Raw genomic sequence first — 20925 nt, forward strand, 5'->3', positions numbered from 1 at the left:
ATAGTCATTGCCAGTGCTTTAAGTGGGCCAGTAGGCACCGGTACTCAGTACCGCCACTTCCAAATATAGCTCTTGATCGTACCGCCACCTCTCCGTGCGCCCAGAACGTGCTTGTAGCGTACCGGTACGCTCATTTGGACATCTGTTTTAATAGAGGTTTTAATCTTTTACCGGCACTGCCGATTTTCAGAGCGCCCTTCACAATGCAAGCTTCCTAATTCATCCCACCCAGAGCAGAAATTACATTACCCATTCACCCTTAAGTTATACAAGTGAATAGCGCGTGTGTCGCTTTTCCCGCTGTTAAGTGTCAACAACTCAACGTGGCCGGAGAAGGTGTGTGAAACTCGTTGTGAGTTATACTAAAGCAAAATCTTGAGTATTTATTGTCTGATAAACATTAAAAACTGTCTGCGGAGGTTGAGTCGTCCTGCAGCCCCCGCTGGCTGCTCATTGGCTGCAGCATCTTTTTTCTAAGTTCTAAAAAAATACCGTAGACGGCAAGGCACAAATTGAGATATTCATTTATCTAATTAATCTATAGCCTATGCACAAAGACAATATGATCTTTTTGTCCCCTTTTTGTTTTAAAGCTTGATGAAGAGAGAGAGCGCAAGTTGCTGCAGCTGCGAGGAGGACAGTGATGCACGCGCACAGGAGTGATTGACAGTTCGCGGCACTGTGTACAAAAAATACTCCGCTACACAATTATTTCGTTTTTTTGATTTAAGCTTATTAACGTTAGCGTTACAGAAAGGTCTGATTTACGCACTGTTACAGTCATTGTTTTTTTGTTTTTAAACAATGACATTTGAGTTCATGATTTTAATGTTGCTGTTTCTTGTGGCAGACTCAAGAGTAATCCGGCAGAGTTTTATACTGAAACTTTCCGTCTAAAAGTCCTTCCTTGGTCTTATCCATATTTCTTTGCACTTTGAACACACATAGGCCACAACTGGAAATAAAAAAAACTGCAACCGCGTTAATTGCGTTATTTTTTTTTAACGCGTTAAATATTTAAAATTAATCGAATGCGTTAACGCGCTAATTTTGACAGCACTAATATATATATATATATATGATTGATTTAGGTCTTCCGATTCCATCAATGGTCCACTCTCCAGGCCAGTAGGTGGCGGGAATGCACCTATCGTTTGTTTTACAACCGCCATAAAACGCCAACAGAAGAAGACGACGCCATTTTAGTTCCTCTCGGTGTCGTCTTAAGCGTGTACTTGGCTTTACAATATCTGAGCTTAAATATCTTTTCTGTCAAGTTAATTTAGATTGCTCGTATTTTTCTTCATACAATCGACGTCAGAAGACATAAGCTTTCGATTTATGGTAAGTTACTCCGGTTCTAAACAAAAAAATTGTCGTTTTCTTTGCGTGAAGAAATTGCTTTGTCACGCTGATCAACAAGGCGGGCTACAGCGGCCTACTAAACAAACCACTGCGAAATACATGTTCTTTGTTGTATTCGATATTAAGAGTTGTACATGTATCGAATATTATATTAAAAGTAAGAGGATAGATTGACGTAAATCATAAAAAATGTTTGTTTTGTTAAATGTTTGCTAATTAAGGAAGAACGTGGATCGATTTCTCCCCATTATTTTGAGCTCGAACGTGCTATCGTTAACCCTCCACAATTTACATCCTCACTCTTGTGTTGTTTCAAATTGGTTTGGCGTTCTCTAGTCGAATATTTCTCAGTGGTTTGACAGCTTTATATATCTGTAGTTTTTATTTTGGCTTCTCCCAGACAATAAAATGATCTCTTTTGTGTGTAGATTGCTGCTGTTATTTATTTTTTGCTAATTTCCAAATGTTTTGTTTCTATGCAGTTCCCACAATATCTAGAAACAGCCATGATCACCAGAAAAAGAGGAAGAAGCAGCCTAAGTTCTGACGTCACATGTACAAGTACCTCCCATGAGATTGATGGGGTATCGAAAACCAGTAATACAAGTGAAACGAACATGGAGACTTCCCCAGAAAGCGACACCAATGATTGGGGCCTGGATGATCTGCTTGGCTTCGGGTTCAACTGGGACCTGGACAACGAAGTTATTGATGCTTTCGGGACACCGACAGCGGCCGGTGATGAGAGAGACCAAAGCGCAGATGTTGCCACATCCTTCAGTAGAGGTGCAGTCCAGAGGTCAAAATTGAAAGACGTCTCCAGTCGGATCATCAACAAGAATGCCATTGCGGCGAGGATGAACCGTTTAAAGAAGAAAGAATACGTCAGTGGCCTAGAACAGAGAGTTGGTTCTTTGACAACAGAAAATCGTGTTCTCAAGCAGGAAAATGGCAATCTCAACAAGAGGGTGGAAGAGTTGGAGAATGAAACTAGGTACCTGAGAGCCGTGTTGGCCAATGAGAGCATGCTGGCTCAGCTGTTGTCTAGATTGAGCGGTGTGAACGGCATGAAATTCTCTACCTCGCTTTTCCAGGAATCCAATGAGAACGACCATGATTATGCCATGCCGAGGAAGAGGGTGAAGGTGGAAGACAAAGATACTGCAGGTGGCATCTGCCTGCACGTGGACAAAGACCACGTCTCGGTGGAATTCTGCACCAAATGTGCAGAGAGTTCAAGCTTGTCACATAAAATGTAGGGTCAAGTATTTTACCTTTTCATCGTTTCCTGAGACTGAACATTTGCACGAGATGTAAATGAGGGGACATGACGACAGTAGTTGTCAAATATAGTTAACTGTTTAAATATGTGCAGAGCTTGAATGGCATGTCTGTTGAACTTGCTTTCAATACAAGTTACTGCTAAACTTGTTGACAGTTTTCTTCTAGGTGCTTGGTCCGCCATGCTGGATGACTGGGTCACAGAACATCCTTGACTGCTGAAATCCATGGTAAGGATCCAGAAGTAGAAGACTGCACAGAACTGGTTAACTCCTAAGATGAAGACAATGCTTTTTGCCAGTTTACGGCATAACACGAACTGGAAATAAACTAATGTTTGTTTCATTTTCATTTGCTGTCTGTTTAAAGTAGTGAAGATAACCTACAGAAAGAAATTAAGCATTGTTTTTTTGTAACTTCATACTTTGCATGATTACAGTTGTACTATGTAATTTCAGTTAAATTAGACTTAGAGGGAAGTAGTTAAGTGGGCAAAAAGTTTAAAAGAATTATGTAAATGGGTGATGTTTCACAAAGGGCTTCTGCTTAAATTAATCTGTTATGTATCAGTTTATTCTGCGTTGATACATTGTTGATTTCAATGCAAGCTTATATTTTGCTTAAACTAGATCAGCCCTTTCTGAAATATCGCTATTTTTCTAAAGAATGTTTTTCATGTAGAACCCTTATTTTTCTTTATGCTAAAGTGGATTTTGCTGTGAGGGAAGCAGAAGAATCGGGACCAGCAGCTTGCATCATGGCCTGGTAAATTTAAAAAAAGGTAGTTCTTGAAACAGTGTAAGTTGCAGTTTTACTGATTCTTTGTCTCATCCATAAAGACGTCAGATGCTGTCACGTTCATTTAGCATCTAAATGAGGGTTTAACCTCTCCTGTTTGTAGTATGTTTTTTTTATTTATTTTTTTTTATTACAAGACATTGAACATCTGCCTCATATCCATGTGTTTCATCTTGATTTGTTAAAGCACTTGGGCTTTATTTGACACTTGTCAGGAGAATAAGTTTGTTCTGAAACAACATTTTTGAATGGGTCATGGTTTTTGAATATGAACACCTATATGTGATATGTAATGGAAATCCAAAGACTGTGCTAGCACATGGCTGCAGCTGTTCTGAAGAAAATAAAAATGTAATAAATTTTCATTTAAGTAATGTTTTGTGTCCTAATAAGATGTTAACTACACTCTCCTTCTCTTTTACACAGCACTTTCTTCGCTCTCTACAAAAGCCTTTTCTTATCTCTCTTCAAGGTGGATAAAGAGTGGTGGTGGTTTCTTCCTATTATATACAAGTGTATACTACAAAATTCCTTAAGGGCTGTGGTAACCCTGACATCCCAAAAAACAAAACAAATGCACTTATTCTGTTTGGGCCATTGTCGATCATGTTTAATGACTGCAGCTCAGATTGTGGATCAACCCAAGAAGTTCTGAAATGTATAACTGCAGTTGATATTTTTTTTTTCAAAACTCAAATGACAATATTAATCTAGATTTTCGGAAACACTGACAAAATGAAGTTTTTATGATTTTTATTAAAAAGTTAATGACGATATTTGTCTACATTTCAGAACTGTTTGGTTGATTGTTGTGATCGGGATTTGGAAATTCACATTAAAAGATCTCTTCGTGGTGGTAAAGGCACATTATAATTAAGGTCCATAAGCTTGTTTCTCGGTGCATTGTTTTTGTTATTAGTAGCTGAGCTTATTGGTTCACGTGTTCTCCATTTGATAATTTTATAAGTTGCACATTAGTAAAAGTTATGTTTTCGCACCACTTTTTATCCACCGTCATACATGCACACAAACACATTTTTTGTTTAGGCAAAGCTCTAGTTAACTTTTGTAGTAAAATAACCACGTAGAGACTTCTGAATTGACATTATATTCTTTTAAGTATCTCAATTTGAGGTGATTTCTCCATTTTCAACTTTTGGGCAGAGAGTACAAAGGTTTAGTGAATAGAAAATATTGAGACATCAAAACCAAGAACAAATCGGACAAGATTGGTTATGCCACTGGGCAAGCGTGTTTCACTTATTTTAACAAAGATTTACAATATCATCAATATAAATGACAACTGCTAACCAAGAAGCTCTTCACCGTCAGAATCGGGTATTTTCAGCATTTTTAGGTAGATATCAAACTGTTTAGAGCTCAAGAAGGTTCCAAACAAACCCTGCAGCAGCAAAACAACATACATCTTCTGTACAATGGGCTTGCTGACATTTGTCCAGAAACGTATCATGTTCCCCTTTTCTGGCATTGGTGCACTGTTATACCTGCAAGACAATTGGAAATCACTTAAAATTAGTCCTACATCACTTGCCACGTTATATTTCTAAGAAAAGCTGTGTTTTAACTATGTGAACTAACCTGGCTGCAAGACCAGCATTGACAGGTAAGGCCAACAGAATGGGATATATGCCACCACCAACTACACCAACCACAGCCCCTCTTATCAGGGTACAGGTTGGGCAGTTCAGGTCACCTGCAATTTACAATGTTGCCCCTCAGTAAGATGCAGAACGTTCAGAAACACATATAAGGAGCTTTCACGCGATTTGTGCAAGGGTGTTGTAGGCAGAAACCGTTAAGTGCACACAGACTTAACCTAGAAATGAAAAATTACTGGTAACCGTATTGAAAATAAATAAAATGAGGCGTCGATTAAGCCAAAATTGCTGATCATATTTTCGTAATGGCGCGTGCACAATGTCATTTGAATTTTACCAATTATTGGCTGACGTTTCGACAGGTGAGCGGCAATGAGGTCAAAATTTTACTATGGACGCGAGTCGCTATGAAGCTTCTTAATACCAATTTTCATTCAATACTGCATCCATACCTGACATCAAAGGGTTTGTCACGGTCGCAGTGTAAAGTGCTGCAGTTGTTAGAAAGGGCAGAACAGCCATGGGAAGGCTGGAAGTAAATCGTCCTTGGGTGACATTGAGGACACGTCTGAAAAAGCTGTTGGCAATTAAGCCAGCAAATCCAGCGTTGCCTGCCAAATATATGGGTCCGTATGAGAAGAGTTTTCTGTGGGGGTTAAAACAGGGAACCTTCATCAGCCAACTGCAATGGGGGAAACAAATGTGTGACATATCGTATGTATGATATGAAACCAACTTACTTGTCGATATCGGGGAGTTTTTCAAACTTCTTATTCAGCATTTTAATAATCATCGCCCTGGATATTGTCTGGCCTTGGCTTGTGTCTTTCACAAACATCCCGTCGTCTGTCATGTTGACCTAAAAGCAGATACAGATGTTTTTTTAAATAAACCAATTAACTCGTTGCAGACAGTCGATCTTTTAACAACATTGTGACAGTTTACTATAAATAAATATTTAATTTAATTTTGTTTAATTTGCCCAAAAGTCATGGGCAACGTGAACGTCAGGGGCACGAAGCGCGAAATTCGCTATTTGAATATCAACCGTTGGTTTGTCAGTAGAAAATCTGCAGTGGATTATCAACTAGTGAGTTTTGATTTTGTTTAATTTCCATTTCAGAATATAAGATTACTTAACTGAACATATATAATTATTGTCTTTTATAAGCGGATAATTCATGAGTCCGTTCATAAACTTACAACGGGTAACGTTATTGTTGTGTATGTTGGTAGGTAACGTTAACTAAGTTATATCATTATACTTGTACTGATTATTAACGTACATTTATAAAATATATATGCTAGCTTTTTATCTGGATATCCATGAAATGTAAGTTATATTAATACTCAGGCATATTTTATTAAGACGCTTCTTTATTAGCCGACTTTACAGATATGTCGTTTTTAAAAACGTTATTAAAAATAACTCATTCAGTCGAATGACAGCTAATTTGTTTTACCTCTGTGTTGACGTGAAAGCTGAATGTCACACACAGTCGTAATTCTGTCTGTTTATTGAGAACGTAATTTGGACATGGTGAATATTGCATTTATGCATGGTAGTATTTCTACTTACCCACGAAAGAGCTTTCAAATAAGCGCTAAACTATTCCATCCCGTGTTCAACAGTCACGGTCCTCAACGCCAGCAGGGCGCAGCCATGTCTAACCACATGTTCCAGTCAACTCTCACCCCGAGATCCAGGAACAGTACGGCGATTCCTATTGGTCCGTGTGTGCGTCAACTGGGCGACTGAACGAACGCCATTGGAGGACGCTCCCTGTCAATCCCCGCGGGTCAGCCCTCTCGTTGCTAAGGCGAAACTGGTGATGATGCTGCTGCTGCTGGTGATACTGCACCCACCGTAGAGAGTGTCTGCAAACCAGCTTTGGCAAAAGATGCCGTAAAGCTTGACAGAAAAAATGACGGGAAAGGAGGTGAAGTTGTTCTTAACTGCCTTTCGGGACGTTTGACGAGAATCTTTGGGATATATTTGCTCAGATTGGCTTAATTACAGAGGCAATTGTGGAGCCATGCGTTATCGGAAAGCTGGATGAAACTTGCAGGTGTTTTCCGACAGGCGTCGCACCGACAAGCTGCTGTTTCATGGGGGGAATACATCCTGCCTTGTTTAGTTAAATCTGCATTCTGTCTCTACATTGAGATCTGGATTTACACCTGTATGGTGATCGTTATGCTTGCTTCTTGAAGTGACGTGAAAGTGGATTGCGTTTGTCGAACAGCAATATGATCATGGAAGTCGCCAATTTTCTTTCTGTTCAAGGATCAGAATCTAAAACATAAAACACGTGAACGTCATTCCCCATGTGTAGAAAAAGTCGTTCTTAAAGAAATGTTTACAAGCATGCATCATTCAACTAAGGCATGTGAGATACCAGGATGTCATGCTTATTTATTCCTCGAACTGTTGCTGGATCTCCATATTGGCAATTTAAGGATTTAAAATAATGCTTGATCAGCATGCTGACTGAATCGAATCCAAGACAAGCCATGTACCGGAGAGCCTTTCTAATTTGATGTATATGGCCCTTTGGGGGCAAAAACTAGTGGTTAGATTAAGTTTAGTTAGTCACTGCGCCTTTAATGTTTGTCAGGACTGCATGGGTTGTGTTATGGAAAGAGTGATTGAATTATGTTTATGTAGTTAAACACCAAAGGCATTTAATGAGTCGGTGGTTGCGCGAATATTCCAGCAAAAGAATCCTCAGAGAGCTAAATACCGAGAACATATTCAGACACTGGAGAGCATTTCTTATGGACTCATCCACACCAATGTGCACTCGATCACTCTCCAGTCTTTCTATCGGATTATGGATTTATTTCTCATGAGCGACAATCATGCGCTCAGCATGTGTTTTCTTCTGGAAGATGTTTCGGCGCGTGTCTCTTCCTGTTTAAAGTGACAATTACAAGCAACAACCCCGAGAACTGCCATTCTGTTCGCTTTTACATCTTCATCACCGAACCGAGCAGGAACTTGCTGCTTTAGCAGGTGACACCTTCTCAAAGACACTGACAGCAGATGAGGGAGAAACTTTTGTGTTGCCGTTTCCATGCGTGACAATCCCACAAGGACATAAAGGAGTAATTATGCCCTTAAGAAAACGAGGTGAGAAATAAACATCAACGAATGTATATAATTGTGAAAACATGATTATCATGATCATGACTGTATACCGGTCGTTTTAGTGTACGCACTTTTTAAGGCAGAAATATTTTAGGTTAAACTTATATGAATGAATAAGAGAAATTGTACACTGAAAGAAAATAGTGGAATTTATGAATGTTAAGTAAAAAATGTTAACCGGAATGCACTTTAAGTCGCTTTGGATAAAAGCGTCTGCTAAATGCATACATTTAATTTTTAAATATTCTTTCCGACATTGCTAGTACATTTTACATTTACAAATATTTACGAAGAAATGGCAAGTAGCTTAACAAAATTATCTAAACAGGACATTTTAAAGTAGTGTTTTCTTTTAAAACGTAGGCTACTATATATATAGTGTATGTATCTAGTGTAATTATTTTAAAGAACGAATATTACATGTATCTCAATATGAGGCCATAAAAGCTTTATGCATAATGTTTATTTGTCAGAACGTGTAAAATGTTGAAACACAGCATGACAGATGTCAAATTTCACATATGTTCATAGTTTTGTTTTTGGGTAATCCAGAATGTCAGGACTTGATTAGCTGAATGTGTTGCGGTTGCTGAAGCAGGCAAAGATGATCATGTTATAGTAGGACTGTTGTGGCCGTGCCTTAATTATCCTTATTTTATTTTGACTTCTGTACCTCCTAAGCCTAAAATATGTGTAATTATATATGTAGACCTACTAATAATGTAATTATACTCTGCTGTAAGTTTGGAGTATGTAAAAATAGACACAAGCATGGCCAACCTGCCTATGACCTCGGATGATCTCGGATGCTGGATTGTATTTATATTTCAGACCACTATGCAGCTGTGTTTTTAGCTATTCTTTAAATGCCTACAAGTCTTTTTTGTACACTATAAATGTAGTATATCTCCAATTTTATTGTCCTAGTAGTTTATCATTAGCAGAAGTCTCATTAATGCATGCACAGTAATCGTTTGCACATTACTAATTTCAATTTATATATTAAAAAAAATGTGCTGCTCTTTCAGTTTTTCAAAATTGTTTTGCTCAGAACGATCTGTCGAAGACAGGAACTAACCTCGTCCCATCCATAGTATCTGTTTGTCTATGTGACTAAGTGACTGAGTCATGCTCAGCCACTCTGATGATCTGTGCCAGTAGTAAAGAGTCTCTCAGAGTCTTTAGCTGGATGTAAGTTGTTAGCTGGTTACTATGTTATAAAGCATGTAGACATACAGGATTGTTTGAAGAAAGTTTCTTTGCCGTTTTCTTTAAGGATGTCCCATTGGATGTAAAATTTGGTTGTCAGTTCAGACATTCTGAGTCATTTATTTAAATGCAAATCTCTGTTTACAGCCCATTTTAGTTTTATAATGTGACATGAGCTACTGAGCTAAACCTGCATTAGTGAATCATTTACAGTTTCACTAGGAATGTGCATTAAAGGAATAGTTCACCAAAAATAACAATTTGCCAGAAAATTATTCACCTTCAGTCCATGTAGATGTAGTTGAGTTTGTTTCTTCATCAAAAACATTTGGTCATCATATATAATGGTAAATTCCTTTCAATATTTTCAAATGACAGAATAAACTATTTTACATGTACTTGCTTGGATGGCCTGTTGGTGAGCACATTTTCAAGAAATGTTCAATATTTGGGGTGAAACATTTGATTTTTGATTTTATACATTTTCTTTGTTCTTGTTTGTGAGCCAGCAGTCTAAAGATATTTATTTAATAAATAAATGTAATAATAATAAAAAAAAATACATGTTAGGTAGTTCCATATTAAATGTTGTAGATTAAAAAAATGCCAGTAGCATAACATTTATTCTGTTTTACAGACACAGCCAGAGCAATAAGCCTCCTTGAGGACTACTGCTCCAAACTGAAGAAACCAGAGGAACAACAGCTCAAAACTGCCATCTTAAGAGTCATGGGCATTTTCAAAAGCAGTCTTTTCCAGGCTCTCATAGGTAAGCTTATGTTTTCTTCTTCTTTTTCTTTTTCTTTTTTTTGTAAAAAGAACCATTTTTCCTTGTAGTAGGAAAATAGGTCAGTGAAAACACGAGGTGCAGAATAAAGTTATTTATATAAGTGATTTTCTGAGCAGCATACACATGTTACTCGCTAATACATTTTTAGGATATTTGCTTGCCAAGAGTGTTCTGATGTTCATTGTTCTAGTTTAAAACAATGCATTTATGTCTTAAGGTCAATTTTTTCTTTTTATTATTTGCTCCATTAAGATTGCATGTGCTTTGTCTGCTGAGGTGACATTTGCTCATAGTTCATTCTTAAGCAGTGGGCACATTCTGCCGCTTTAGGGCTTTTTTCCCTGAAATATAGTTATTTTTAACCTTGCTGATGTGGCAGGAGATGCTTCCCTGTGCCTCTGGTATTTTAAACGTGTTCTTCATAAGCTCAAATCTCCGGAAGGCAAGCTTTTGTCTTTTCTGTAAAGGAGAATGAGATTGGTTTTGAATCTTGATTGGTTTAACTCCTTTATTCATACTCAAGGTCAATTGCAGCTTAAGGACATGCTCTCATTTGCTTTTAGTAAGCATTACTGTGATCTAGAGATTGATGTTGACTTCCGTGATTTTATTAAATGTTTAGACACTGATGATTCTGGAATATAACATCCTATCATAATTTCTATAATGAGATGGACCACTGTGCTGTCTGTTGACTTTTTCACCAGGATGTGGATCTTTATTCTGGTCTAAAGCAAAGGTTCATTCAGTCAAGTAAAGAAACTCAGAAATGTGCATCACAGAGGTGACCAATGGTCAGAGAGTTTTTGCTCAATTTTAAGAAAAGTGTAAATGTAACACCATTAAGTATTTCCCCTTTTCTTTAAATAAATTTCTCATAGTTGCTTTATTAGATATTCCATTGGTTTCCATGAAACTGTAGGGAGTGATGCAAGCTTTGTGAAAATCACAGCTTTTGTTTTAAATGGTAGTCTGTCATAGAAGCATTTTGCAATATTTCTTAATCATTCACTTCTGTTTTAGCTGCAAGATTTTTGAATCAAGTCCCTATGCTTGCTTTCTCTTTAGCTCTAAGTTTCAAAGCTTTTACTGTGTTGGATGAGAATTAGTCATGCAGAAAAATTGTGTAATTAAAAAAACAATGTGTTTAGATGCAATATGCTAAATCGTAGTTGTGTGTATAATTGCTGGAGCTGTGGTATTATGATCTGGGGACAGGGATTTAACTTTGGATAATGTAATATTTGTGAAATATTGCTTTCTTTTTTCTGTCCACAATCTGTAATATCTGTAATTCCTTTTATTGTTCTTTGACCTTTGCCTCAACCCACTGTTTGTGTTCATGTCAGATTGCTTTCTATTAATTGGAAAAGGTGAAGTGATCCCAACAGGCCTTCACGTTCTTTGCTGCCCTCTTGCAGTCATTTACAGATGTTGGCAGAATGTATTACTCCGCCTAACACATTTAGAACCTAACTGTATAATTAGCTTGCCTCTTTGATACTAAAAACAAATTTAAACAATGATGTAGCTCTTGTCCCCTTTCTATTGATTTTCAATAAAATGCTGTGAAAGGTTAAGGTCACTTCCTGAAATAGCAGTAATCATCTTAGAAGGCATTAGCATGAGTGTAATCTGGATGGTTTGCCATCATGCTAGAGAAGTGCAGCCTCTTAACCGCTTAACCTGTTCTCTCATTCACCAGGAAACATTTACATCTGACAGCACAGGGTGAACATTTCTGGTTGGTTCATGAAGAAAAGTTGGAAATAAGAAAAGTTGGTTCTGCACCTTGAGATTCTGTTGATTTGGAACCCCGAAGGCCCTGGCATTTTGATTTACAGAACATTATAGTAGTAGTCTTGGCAGTACACACTCGTTCAGAATGGAGAAGCCAAAATGCAATGGCCTGTGTTATTTGTGACAGAATAGCACCCTAATTTATCACATTGAGTTCAGATCTGAGTTCAGTATTTTACTGTTTAAATCAAAAGGTCTCTGTAACGGCTCTGTCTCTTTTTTTTTTTAGAGTCTGTCCTTTTTGATGAGATTTCCTGGCTAAATGTTCTCTATCAAAGCTGCTCATTGGAATCCTTTAGATACTAAGCCACTGCGGTCTAATCGGGAAACCAACCACAGTCTGCCAATTTGTTCCATAGAGGTTTTTAATGGGCCCTATTTGTCACTGTCATCTGAGCAAGGTTGGACACTGCCCACTTAATAGAAGAGCCATGACGGCGCACTCCTGTTTCACAGAGAGACCGTCCCATGAGAAGCCTTTTTTTGCTGTTGCTCATTTTGTTAAACTGTAATCAGATCTGTTACTCTAGCAGGAGTGGAGTTCCTGATACCAGGGGATGGATGATCTCTATTTAGTCCGTGTTCCACAGCTAGAACAATATGACTGCTCTGCCACAGTTTAGAGAGTTCAAGAATGCTCATCAAAAGTTTAGTCTGGCTTTGTGTCACAGACAGCAGGATCCAATAAGGATTAGATCATTTATTGTGTCTGTGTCTGTGTGAGAGACTGAGAGTATGTTCTTTTAGCTTACTTCATGTTAGCATTTCCAAATCCATCTCACTACCATAATTAAAATTAAAAGACAGATTGGGGATGTCAACCATAAACAAAGTAGCTTCTTTGGATTGAAAGTTTGACTTCATTGTCACTTTATTGTTAAAATGATCACTTAATTTATCTACATTTAAGATTATTCAAATTCAATTATTTTTGAAGGAAGATTGACAGTGACGTTTGCTTTTTTTCCTGCTCTGGAATGATCTAGTCTCCCTGTAGCATGTTCTCTACTGTTAATCCTGCCGCTTTGTGACAGCAGCATGTTATCTCTCTCTTTCCCCTCTCTCTTTTGTCTGGTCCTGTTTATTTCCCCGAACAAGTGGACGTGAGTTTAAGTGTCTCACATGGTGGTGGAAGCCATGCCTCAAATTGAAGGACTCTGGGTGAGGACTTTTGTCCGAGAGTGTTGGCTCTAATTACAGGTCAGTGTAATCTTTATCAGGTAAATGTCTGACCCAGATCTGAGATCAGTGGCTCATGGTATATCCTGTGACAAAAGTTTACTGGGAAACACATTGTGAGAGTTGTGAAGATAGTGAGTGAGTGATTATGTGAGTACAGTTATAGTTTTCTGACAGTCTGAGCTGTATTATTTAGAGCATAGATCACAGAGGTGTTAAAGGTATTGGCGTAAAGCTCTTCCAGATAGTAACATACTACTAGAACCAGTGGGTCACGGCATCCCATCTTAATGTTACAGAGATCAGTCTTCACCTGTTGTTACAGGTTATTTATACATTGAGGCTGTCAAATAGCGTGTGCCAGTTTACTGCCTTTTCGATCTATTGCGTTATGATACGAGTAACATTTTTTTTTTTGAGATGGTGCCTAAAGGAAAGCTTCACCCAGAAAGGAAATCTTTGTCATCAGTACTAATCTTAAATGTTATTCCAAACCTGTGTGCTGTTGTTGTTGTTCAGTGGAACACATGTGGAATTTTTTGCAGAGTTTGTATGTAGCTCTTGCCATTAAACAATGGTTTATAATGTCTGTCAAGCTTTGAAATAGATGGTGAACAAACAAAATGAGATGTGGAGTGAAATGAGGATACATAAGTGACAGAATTGACTTTATTGTATTCCTTTCAAATCTAGAGTGAACCTTTTATTCATTATTTGTGCTTTCTATGACTTTGAATCTTAGCCTGTGGATAAATAGTCAACCTACATGTTCATTCGATAGCATAATTTGAGTTTATAATAAGCCAGTGTTTACAGAAATGTGATGCCACATGCATTTGGTTGAGTACCAGCCTTGGCCCCACCTCAAAAACAGATGGCTGAAAATTATCAGATGCCCTCAAGGACGGAGATGTTTCTAGGAAGATATTAATGCTGGTCTAAAGATGCAAATGTAATGTGAATATTTTCCTTACCAAGCCTTTAGCTCCAGCTCCAGAGCCACATCCACACAGAAACTGCTGAGCCCACCTCTGTTTCTCTGCGTAATCATGCCAATGGCAGTGGGTCTCCAATCCTCTCCATGTAAAGAGAATAATGTTGCCATCTTGTGGAATTTTGTGGGAATATATTTAGAAAAAAAGGGAGGCCTCTTCGATTCTGACACCTTTTCACAGAATAAATAATTTCTCGAGCCACATAACTGGCCATGATGTAAATGCTATTGAGGTTTGAAATACTTTAGGTCAGTTAGTATTTTATAAAAAAAGTCTTACCTAATAACAACAATAATAATATTGTGGCTAATTTTGATCATTTTTACTTACATTTGACATAAAAATAGATAAATAAATTACATAGGGACAATATTCTTGTTTATTGTTAATTGTCTGAAATCTAGTGGAAATTGTTTTACCTTATCATGCATTATTGTTCTTAAAAATTATAATCAGTGTCTTAACTAAGAATTCATATAATAAAATATGATTCTAAATTTCAAAACTTCAATATAAACAACAGCAAAAAATATAAAATATTTTCAGTGTCTTTTCTAATGCTTCAAAATATAATTTAACTGGTCAAATTATATTTGTATAGATATAATTACAAACATTTTATCCAAATGAATGCCTTTTATTTTATTTTGTTTTATTATTTTATTTTAATAATGTATGAAAGTAAATGTAATGTACAGGGCAGTGGTGGTTGGCTGTTTCCAGCAGAGGGAGCTCTGTAGTTCTGTCTGGTCAGAGAATGCATTGCTTTGATAGAACTAATAAGTCATATCTTTGAATTTAGGGTTGAATTAATAAACAAAAACAAAAAATCTTTTACATTAAAATACATTTCATACCATCTCAATACATTGCATATTTCATTCTAATAATTTACAGATTAAAAGAAAACAAGCCACTTGTCAGTATCAGACTTACTGTGTCTAATATGAATGCACTTCTCCATTTCTCTGTGTTCTGTGATGTATAATTCAAAGAACTTTCAAACACAGCACTTTCTGGTATTAATGGCAGGTGTATTTAAAACAACATGGTTTGCATATTGAATGAAATGATCAAGTGTACTTCAACTAAAACTCTTCTACTTGACTTTGAAGCGGCCCTTTCAAACTAGTGTTGGTTAAGGATGTAATTACGAAGGATAGGAAGTGTCTGTGAAGTGTCTGTGAGTCAGATGTACACCTGTCGCAGTCTTTTAAGATAAGTATCATATGAAATGTGCAGTCTCTGGCTGTCTCCATGGTAACGCAGACCTTCGGCAGAAAGGGTTAAAGTGTCGTAGCGAGCAGCCTGCAGTTCTTCAAACAGAAAAACTTATTTCCAGAAGACGAATGAGTAAAGGTAGTGATGTAATTCAGCATCATTTTAGCTACATTTAATGGAGCACCAGGCAGCACTGCAGCAAATTAGACCATTTTAGAATATTCATAACTGTTTATAGCAGCATCTCATATCTGATGGTATTCCATCAGCTGTTATGAAGCTTTTTGTGGCACTCCAGGATTTTCTCCAAGAAGGATGAAACTTGTACTACAGCTTAGATTCATCAGTCACTACATTAAAAGACTTGCATCCACTTTTTTATAGTATAATCTTCAGCTGTTATGAAGCAGTTATTCATTTCATACTGGGCAGATCTCAGCCAGTCAGATTATTTTGTCAGTTTGTTGGTGGAGCAGAGAAATGCAGAATTATCAAAGCCGACAGAGGCAGCATGCCAAGAGCAAGAGGCAAGCTGTTCTTCCTGTCACATCAGTATTTAGAGTAAAGAGTGGGAGCAATTTACTGGTTTGTTTTGGAACAGAAACATTTTCAGTTTTCTAAATGTGAGATGCTAATGATAAATATGAGCCATCTGATGTGTAGCAGTCCTGAGATTTTTTTCTTCAGCTCACTAAACCAAAAGAGGACATTGCCAGGAAATCAACATTGTTTTCTGTAAAACTATCAAAATCCATTGCTTTCTCTATTCATTAGTGACATTGTACTTAAACGTAAAGAAATAGTTCCCCCAAAAATGAAAAACTATCCCTCAGGCCTTTCAAGGTGTAGATGAGGTTGTTTCTTTAACAGAACAGATGTGGAGAACTTGCTTTAATCATTGCTCAATTAATTCTCTGCAGTAAATGGGTGCCTTCAGAAAGAGTGTCCACAAAGCTGTTAAATACATCACCACAATCTACAAGTAATCCACATGACTCCAGTCCTGCAGTTAACATGAAAAATGAATCCATCATTAAGAGTGTTTTAAGTTTAAACCATTCATTCTTACCAATACTCATATTTTAGTTGGAACGAGTTGAACTTGTCTCTCATAAACATGCGGCTCTTCTCTTAAATGATGGATGTTGTGTTGTGATGCTTTTATCAGCTGTTTGAATTCTAATTCTGACGGCCCCCTCCCACACTCCTTTGATTAAACTATCTTTTTGATATGGATGCATTCTTTATAGTAATGAATTTATTTAAACTGCTGCCCATGTTTTACAACCGCTCTATATGTGTCAGTTGTAACACATGTCAATGCAAAGGCCATTTTCAGAAAGGAAAGTGATTTTATGAATCATGTCGAATCAGGGAGGTGGGAGTCTGCGTCAGTAGATAAGGAGGTGTGTGTGTTGGTATGCAGTGGTGGGTAGCATAAGGAGCTGGAATAATCGCTCCCTGGAGAGGAGTGAGATTACAGCCCTGAGCCCACACCATCCATCCATCCATTACATAAGAGTGGAACAGCTGCCGATCTGCAGCGTGTGAATGAGTGTGTGTGTGTGTGTGTGTGTGTGTGTGTCCTCTGTGTTTCTGTGGGTTGGAAAGAAAGGGAGTTCATGTATAGACCGATGTGATTATGAATATGAATCTTTCTGGTTCTTCTTTCTGGTTGCCTTGGAAACCAAGCAGATAAGATATTTCCTCATCGTATCTGGTACCTGATCACCTAACTAAACCCACAGCTCTGCTGAAGATGGATACACTTAGAACAGCTAGTCAGAATCATTGCATTCTCTAGTTAGAACCAATGCTGAATATTTTATTTGCATTAGTATGATATATATATAACTTGAATAGATATTTAATGCAGGAATTCCCAAATTTTTTTGTGCATGTCAGCTGAATATATTTGACTTAAACTATTTACTTGGAAAACCCCTGAGATTTGAAGTTAATATAATTTAACAACACATTTGCATGTTGTAATGCCTGTTAATGGTAACATGAGATGTAGCTAAACAAAGTATTTAATCAGTGTTTTTTATTTTGATACCATTAATACCATTATGGACATACATTACTTGTAACTATGTAACATTAAAGTGTACCTTAGTTTTCCTTAAAAAAAACTTTTAGTATCTTTTAAATCTATCAGACTTGTAAGAGCCATCCAATCAGATAAGAGCTTGCTTTAGCTCTAGAAAACCTTCCACTTTTTTTTTTCCAGTGATGTGTGCCATGCACAGATGAGCAGCAGTGAACTGTAGTCTGTGGGTGTGCTGTCTGAGGCTGAGACTATCTGTGTTTTGGTAAATTGAGTTGTTTCTATACCTGTCCTGTTTTCTCCTACTGTAAATTGTTTTAGCTGCAGTAGTAAGCGCAAGGTGCACATACTTTTGCTTATCCCAACTGATCTTATCCAACATGCCAGATATGGCCACCCTGGTTTGACTTCAAGGAAGGTCTCTAAGAGACTCTGAGTGTTTGCAGTCAATGAACACTTGATTAAAGCAGCAGTAGGTAACTTTTGTAAAAATATATTTTTTACATATTTGTTAAATCTGTCATTATGTCCTGACAGTAGAATATGAGACGGATAATCTGTGAAAAAAATCAAGCTCCTCTGGCTCCTCCCAGTGGTCCTATTGCCATTTGCAGAAAGTCATGCGCTCCCGGTAAAAAACAACCAATCAGAGCTGCGGTCCGTAACTTTGTTTGTGTTCAAAATGTAGAAAAATGTATATAATAAGCGAGTACACCATGAATCCATTTTCCAAACCATGTTTTTAGCTTGTCCTGAATCGGGTGCACCTTTGATAAGTGTTTATATTCGGACTATTTTAGATTGCTTCGGGGGTACCGCAGCGGAGTAACCCAGTACCTTTATAATTCTTCATAGACATAAACAGAGAGTAGTTCCGGCTACGATGTTCTTCCGCAAGATGCAAGCAGTTCTGTTTATTAACCGCTAGAGTGTCAAAAGTTACCAACCGCAGCTTTAAATAACTGATTGAGCTACCTAAAAAACTAAATAAATAATATTTTTTTGTAGTTCTGAAATCTTTACTATTCCAAGGAGTCCAAAATGTTCATAGCTGACAAGTGTTAGATAATTGTCATGTTATTTAACTGCACATTTCAAACATAATTTTCAGCCTATTTTCTTTCTTGTGCACTCAACGGTGAAAGCAAGTTTTAGATTAGATATGAACTGAAAGCCATCCACTTTGTAATAATTGTTTCAAAGGGATTTGAAAGCCAGTATGCTGTCAAGACTCCATCTGAACAGATTTATAATATCCGATTAGCAGATGACAAGCCCTTTTATTTTACAGATTTGTCCCAACAAGACTTTTATGGCCATCTGCTAAACCACACTGCTCTGTTTGAATAAATGCATAATGTTGATAACAATATCTAAAACAGCAGGGTGGCAAATTGCTGCTTTAATTAACAGGTTTGGGATTAGAATGGCTTTTTAATTATTATTATTATTTTTTAAGAAGTCTCTTAACAAGGCTGCATGAATTCAAATTTCCAGTAAAATGTAGTGTTGTTAAATATTTGTACAGTTTAAAATTAGTGCTTTCTATTTTAATGTTTTTAAATGTAATTTATTCCTGTGATGCTAAAGCTAAATTTTCAGCAGGCTTTTTTAAAGTGCTTGAATTTGGCTTTTAGAAAATTAAGGTCTAGAAAACCTGTACAACTGGCTTGTTTTGTTGAAAAGTGCTTAGAATTAACATGGAGTATTTGTATGCCGTTTTCACAAATAAATTGTGATTATTAAATATGACATTCCTGGCACAAAAAGCGGTGATTTGATTGACATATAAAGTGACCACAGTCACCTTGTCTAGTTTTACGTGAAACGTAAGGATGGGACAAAGGCCTTTCTGTGTTGCAGTGTTGAGACTGAAAAAGAAAAAAAACGTTAAAACAAATTTCATATGTGTTCTCCATAGACATTATATCTATGTTGTTATCAACAAGAGTAAATAAGTGACGTGACATACAGCCAAGTTGGGTGACCCATATTCGGAATTCGTGCTCTGCATTTAACCCATCCATAGTGCACACACACAGCATGAACACACACCCAGAGCAGTGGGCAGGCATTTATGCTGCAGCGCCCGGGGAGCAGTTGGGGGTTCAGTGCCTTGCTCAAGGGCACCTAAGTCGTGGTATTGAAGGTGGAGAGAGTGCTGTACATTCACTCCCCCCACCTACAATTCTTGCCAGCCCGAGACTCGAATTCACAACTTTTGGATTACGAGTCCAAATCTCTAACCATAAGGCCAACTGTGGACTTTCGAGCTGCTTTTCCATTATCGGGCTCAGGCAGCAGGGATTTCGAACGCTGTGCCTTGCATCCATCTGACGAAACTCTGCTCTCTACCCAACAAAACGGACAAACTCCTGCTCTCCCAGACAAATAAGGATTTCTCACACTCTGCTGTCCTGTGTTTCACGGAAAACTGTCTGAATGATGCCATACGGGTTAGCGCGTTAAATCTGCAGAGCTTCCAGCTGTTCAGAGCGGATAGCACATCACAGATAGCACATCACATGTCCCACCAGAGATTAATAATTAATAATACAATTCATGGAAGAAAAGTCAGCTGTAACACTCTCGATGAAGTTCGTAGGCCGTTCTGCCATTCAAAATCACCAATAATTATACCCTGACAGAAGATACTAATTGCGTAAATGTTTAGGTCAGCAAAATTCTGGTTGGTCTAAACATAGATAAATAATGAAATCTCTACACATGCACGTAAAACTCGAAGCATATCTTCTAGTGATTAATTTGGTGACAAGTGATCAGAGGTCAGACACAATAGGTTTCTCCAGAGACGTATGCCTGGACATCATGGTGACGACAAATGAGGGTCTCCCTCTCTCTCTTTGCATCTAGCTGCAAAGATAGACATTCACACATATACACAGAGAACACTTATCTGTATGCTCTGCCCTGAATCTTCACACACACAATGAGAGCAACTTTTTAGAGAGTAAAAAGGCAGAAAATAGCCACATTCATCGTATTTTCTAACATGCATAAATGTAACTTTGATTTACAATTATTCAAGAAATATTATAAGTAATATTATTATGATGGCCATTGTAGAGCTGTGATCTACTGTACTCCTTCAGATTTCATTCTGTTGCACTGCAGAACCTTCTGTCATGAAAACAAATTCCTTGTATGTGTAAACATACCTGGCAATATATATGCATAATGCATAATGATCAGTTTAATGCATAATAAATAGGGTTGGGTATTGTTAGAATTTTATCAATTCAGATTCTTATCGATTCCTAGTTTCGATTCCAATAAGATAAAAAAAAAAAATCCAATATTAAGTCAAACATTTATTGTGTCTTTTTACAAAGCATTCTGTCGCAGCTGAATAAGACGAGCAAAAATCAGCAGCCTACAGAACACTTCAAGAGGAACATTTGCCTATGCTTTTAACAAAAATACCACAGCAAAAACAACTACATTCA

General features: G+C 37.4%; 3 protein-coding genes across 18 annotated transcripts in view; 2 read left to right on the forward strand and 1 right to left on the reverse strand.

The window, feature by feature from the left end:
* Positions 1 to 1177: 1177 nt before the first annotated feature.
* LOC113109895 (CREB/ATF bZIP transcription factor-like) lies at positions 1178 to 4300 on the forward strand. Of its 3 annotated transcripts, XR_003293026.1 has the most exons (4): positions 1178 to 1344; positions 1848 to 2876; positions 3354 to 3427; positions 3871 to 4300. XR_003293026.1 is itself a non-coding variant. In XM_026273778.1 (2 exons), the coding sequence occupies exons 1-2, from the start codon at positions 1342 to 1344 to the stop codon at positions 2622 to 2624; spliced, it is 780 nt and encodes a 259-aa protein (XP_026129563.1). In that variant the 5' UTR covers positions 1178 to 1341; the 3' UTR covers positions 2625 to 3818. The 3 variants fall into 3 exon arrangements, 1 of the variants encoding a protein (XP_026129563.1); XR_003293025.1 differs by lacking the exon at positions 3871 to 4300 and having other exon boundaries at positions 3354 to 3814; XM_026273778.1 differs by lacking the exon at positions 3871 to 4300 and having other exon boundaries at positions 1848 to 3818.
* Positions 4301 to 4543: 243 nt separating this feature from the next.
* On the reverse strand, positions 4544 to 6776 carry tmem126a (transmembrane protein 126A). The gene is made up of 5 exons (XM_026273779.1): positions 6643 to 6776; positions 5804 to 5922; positions 5516 to 5709; positions 5044 to 5158; positions 4544 to 4949 (listed from the first exon to the last, which is right to left on the reverse strand). The coding sequence occupies exons 2-5, from the start codon at positions 5914 to 5916 to the stop codon at positions 4751 to 4753; spliced, it is 621 nt and encodes a 206-aa protein (XP_026129564.1). The 5' UTR covers positions 5917 to 5922; positions 6643 to 6776; the 3' UTR covers positions 4544 to 4750.
* Positions 6777 to 6945: 169 nt separating this feature from the next.
* Positions 6946 to 20925, forward strand: part of dlg2 (discs, large homolog 2 (Drosophila)) — a 191930-nt gene continuing 177950 nt past the window's right edge. For 5 of the 14 annotated variants that reach the window (XM_026273742.1, XM_026273746.1, XM_026273748.1 and 2 more), the window contains exons 1-2: positions 7547 to 8196; positions 10061 to 10192. In XM_026273742.1, the coding sequence (XP_026129527.1) occupies positions 8178 to 8196; positions 10061 to 10192 (151 nt within the window). In that variant the 5' untranslated portion in view covers positions 7547 to 8177. Of the gene's footprint in view, positions 8197 to 10060; positions 10193 to 20925 lie in introns of all 14 variants that reach the window. The other 9 variants (XM_026273740.1, XM_026273743.1, XM_026273741.1 and 6 more) reach the window with 7 other exon arrangements.

Source organism: Carassius auratus, chromosome 10 (genome assembly GCF_003368295.1).
Source record: "Carassius auratus strain Wakin chromosome 10, ASM336829v1, whole genome shotgun sequence".
Classification (NCBI taxonomy): domain Eukaryota; kingdom Metazoa; phylum Chordata; class Actinopteri; order Cypriniformes; family Cyprinidae; genus Carassius; species Carassius auratus.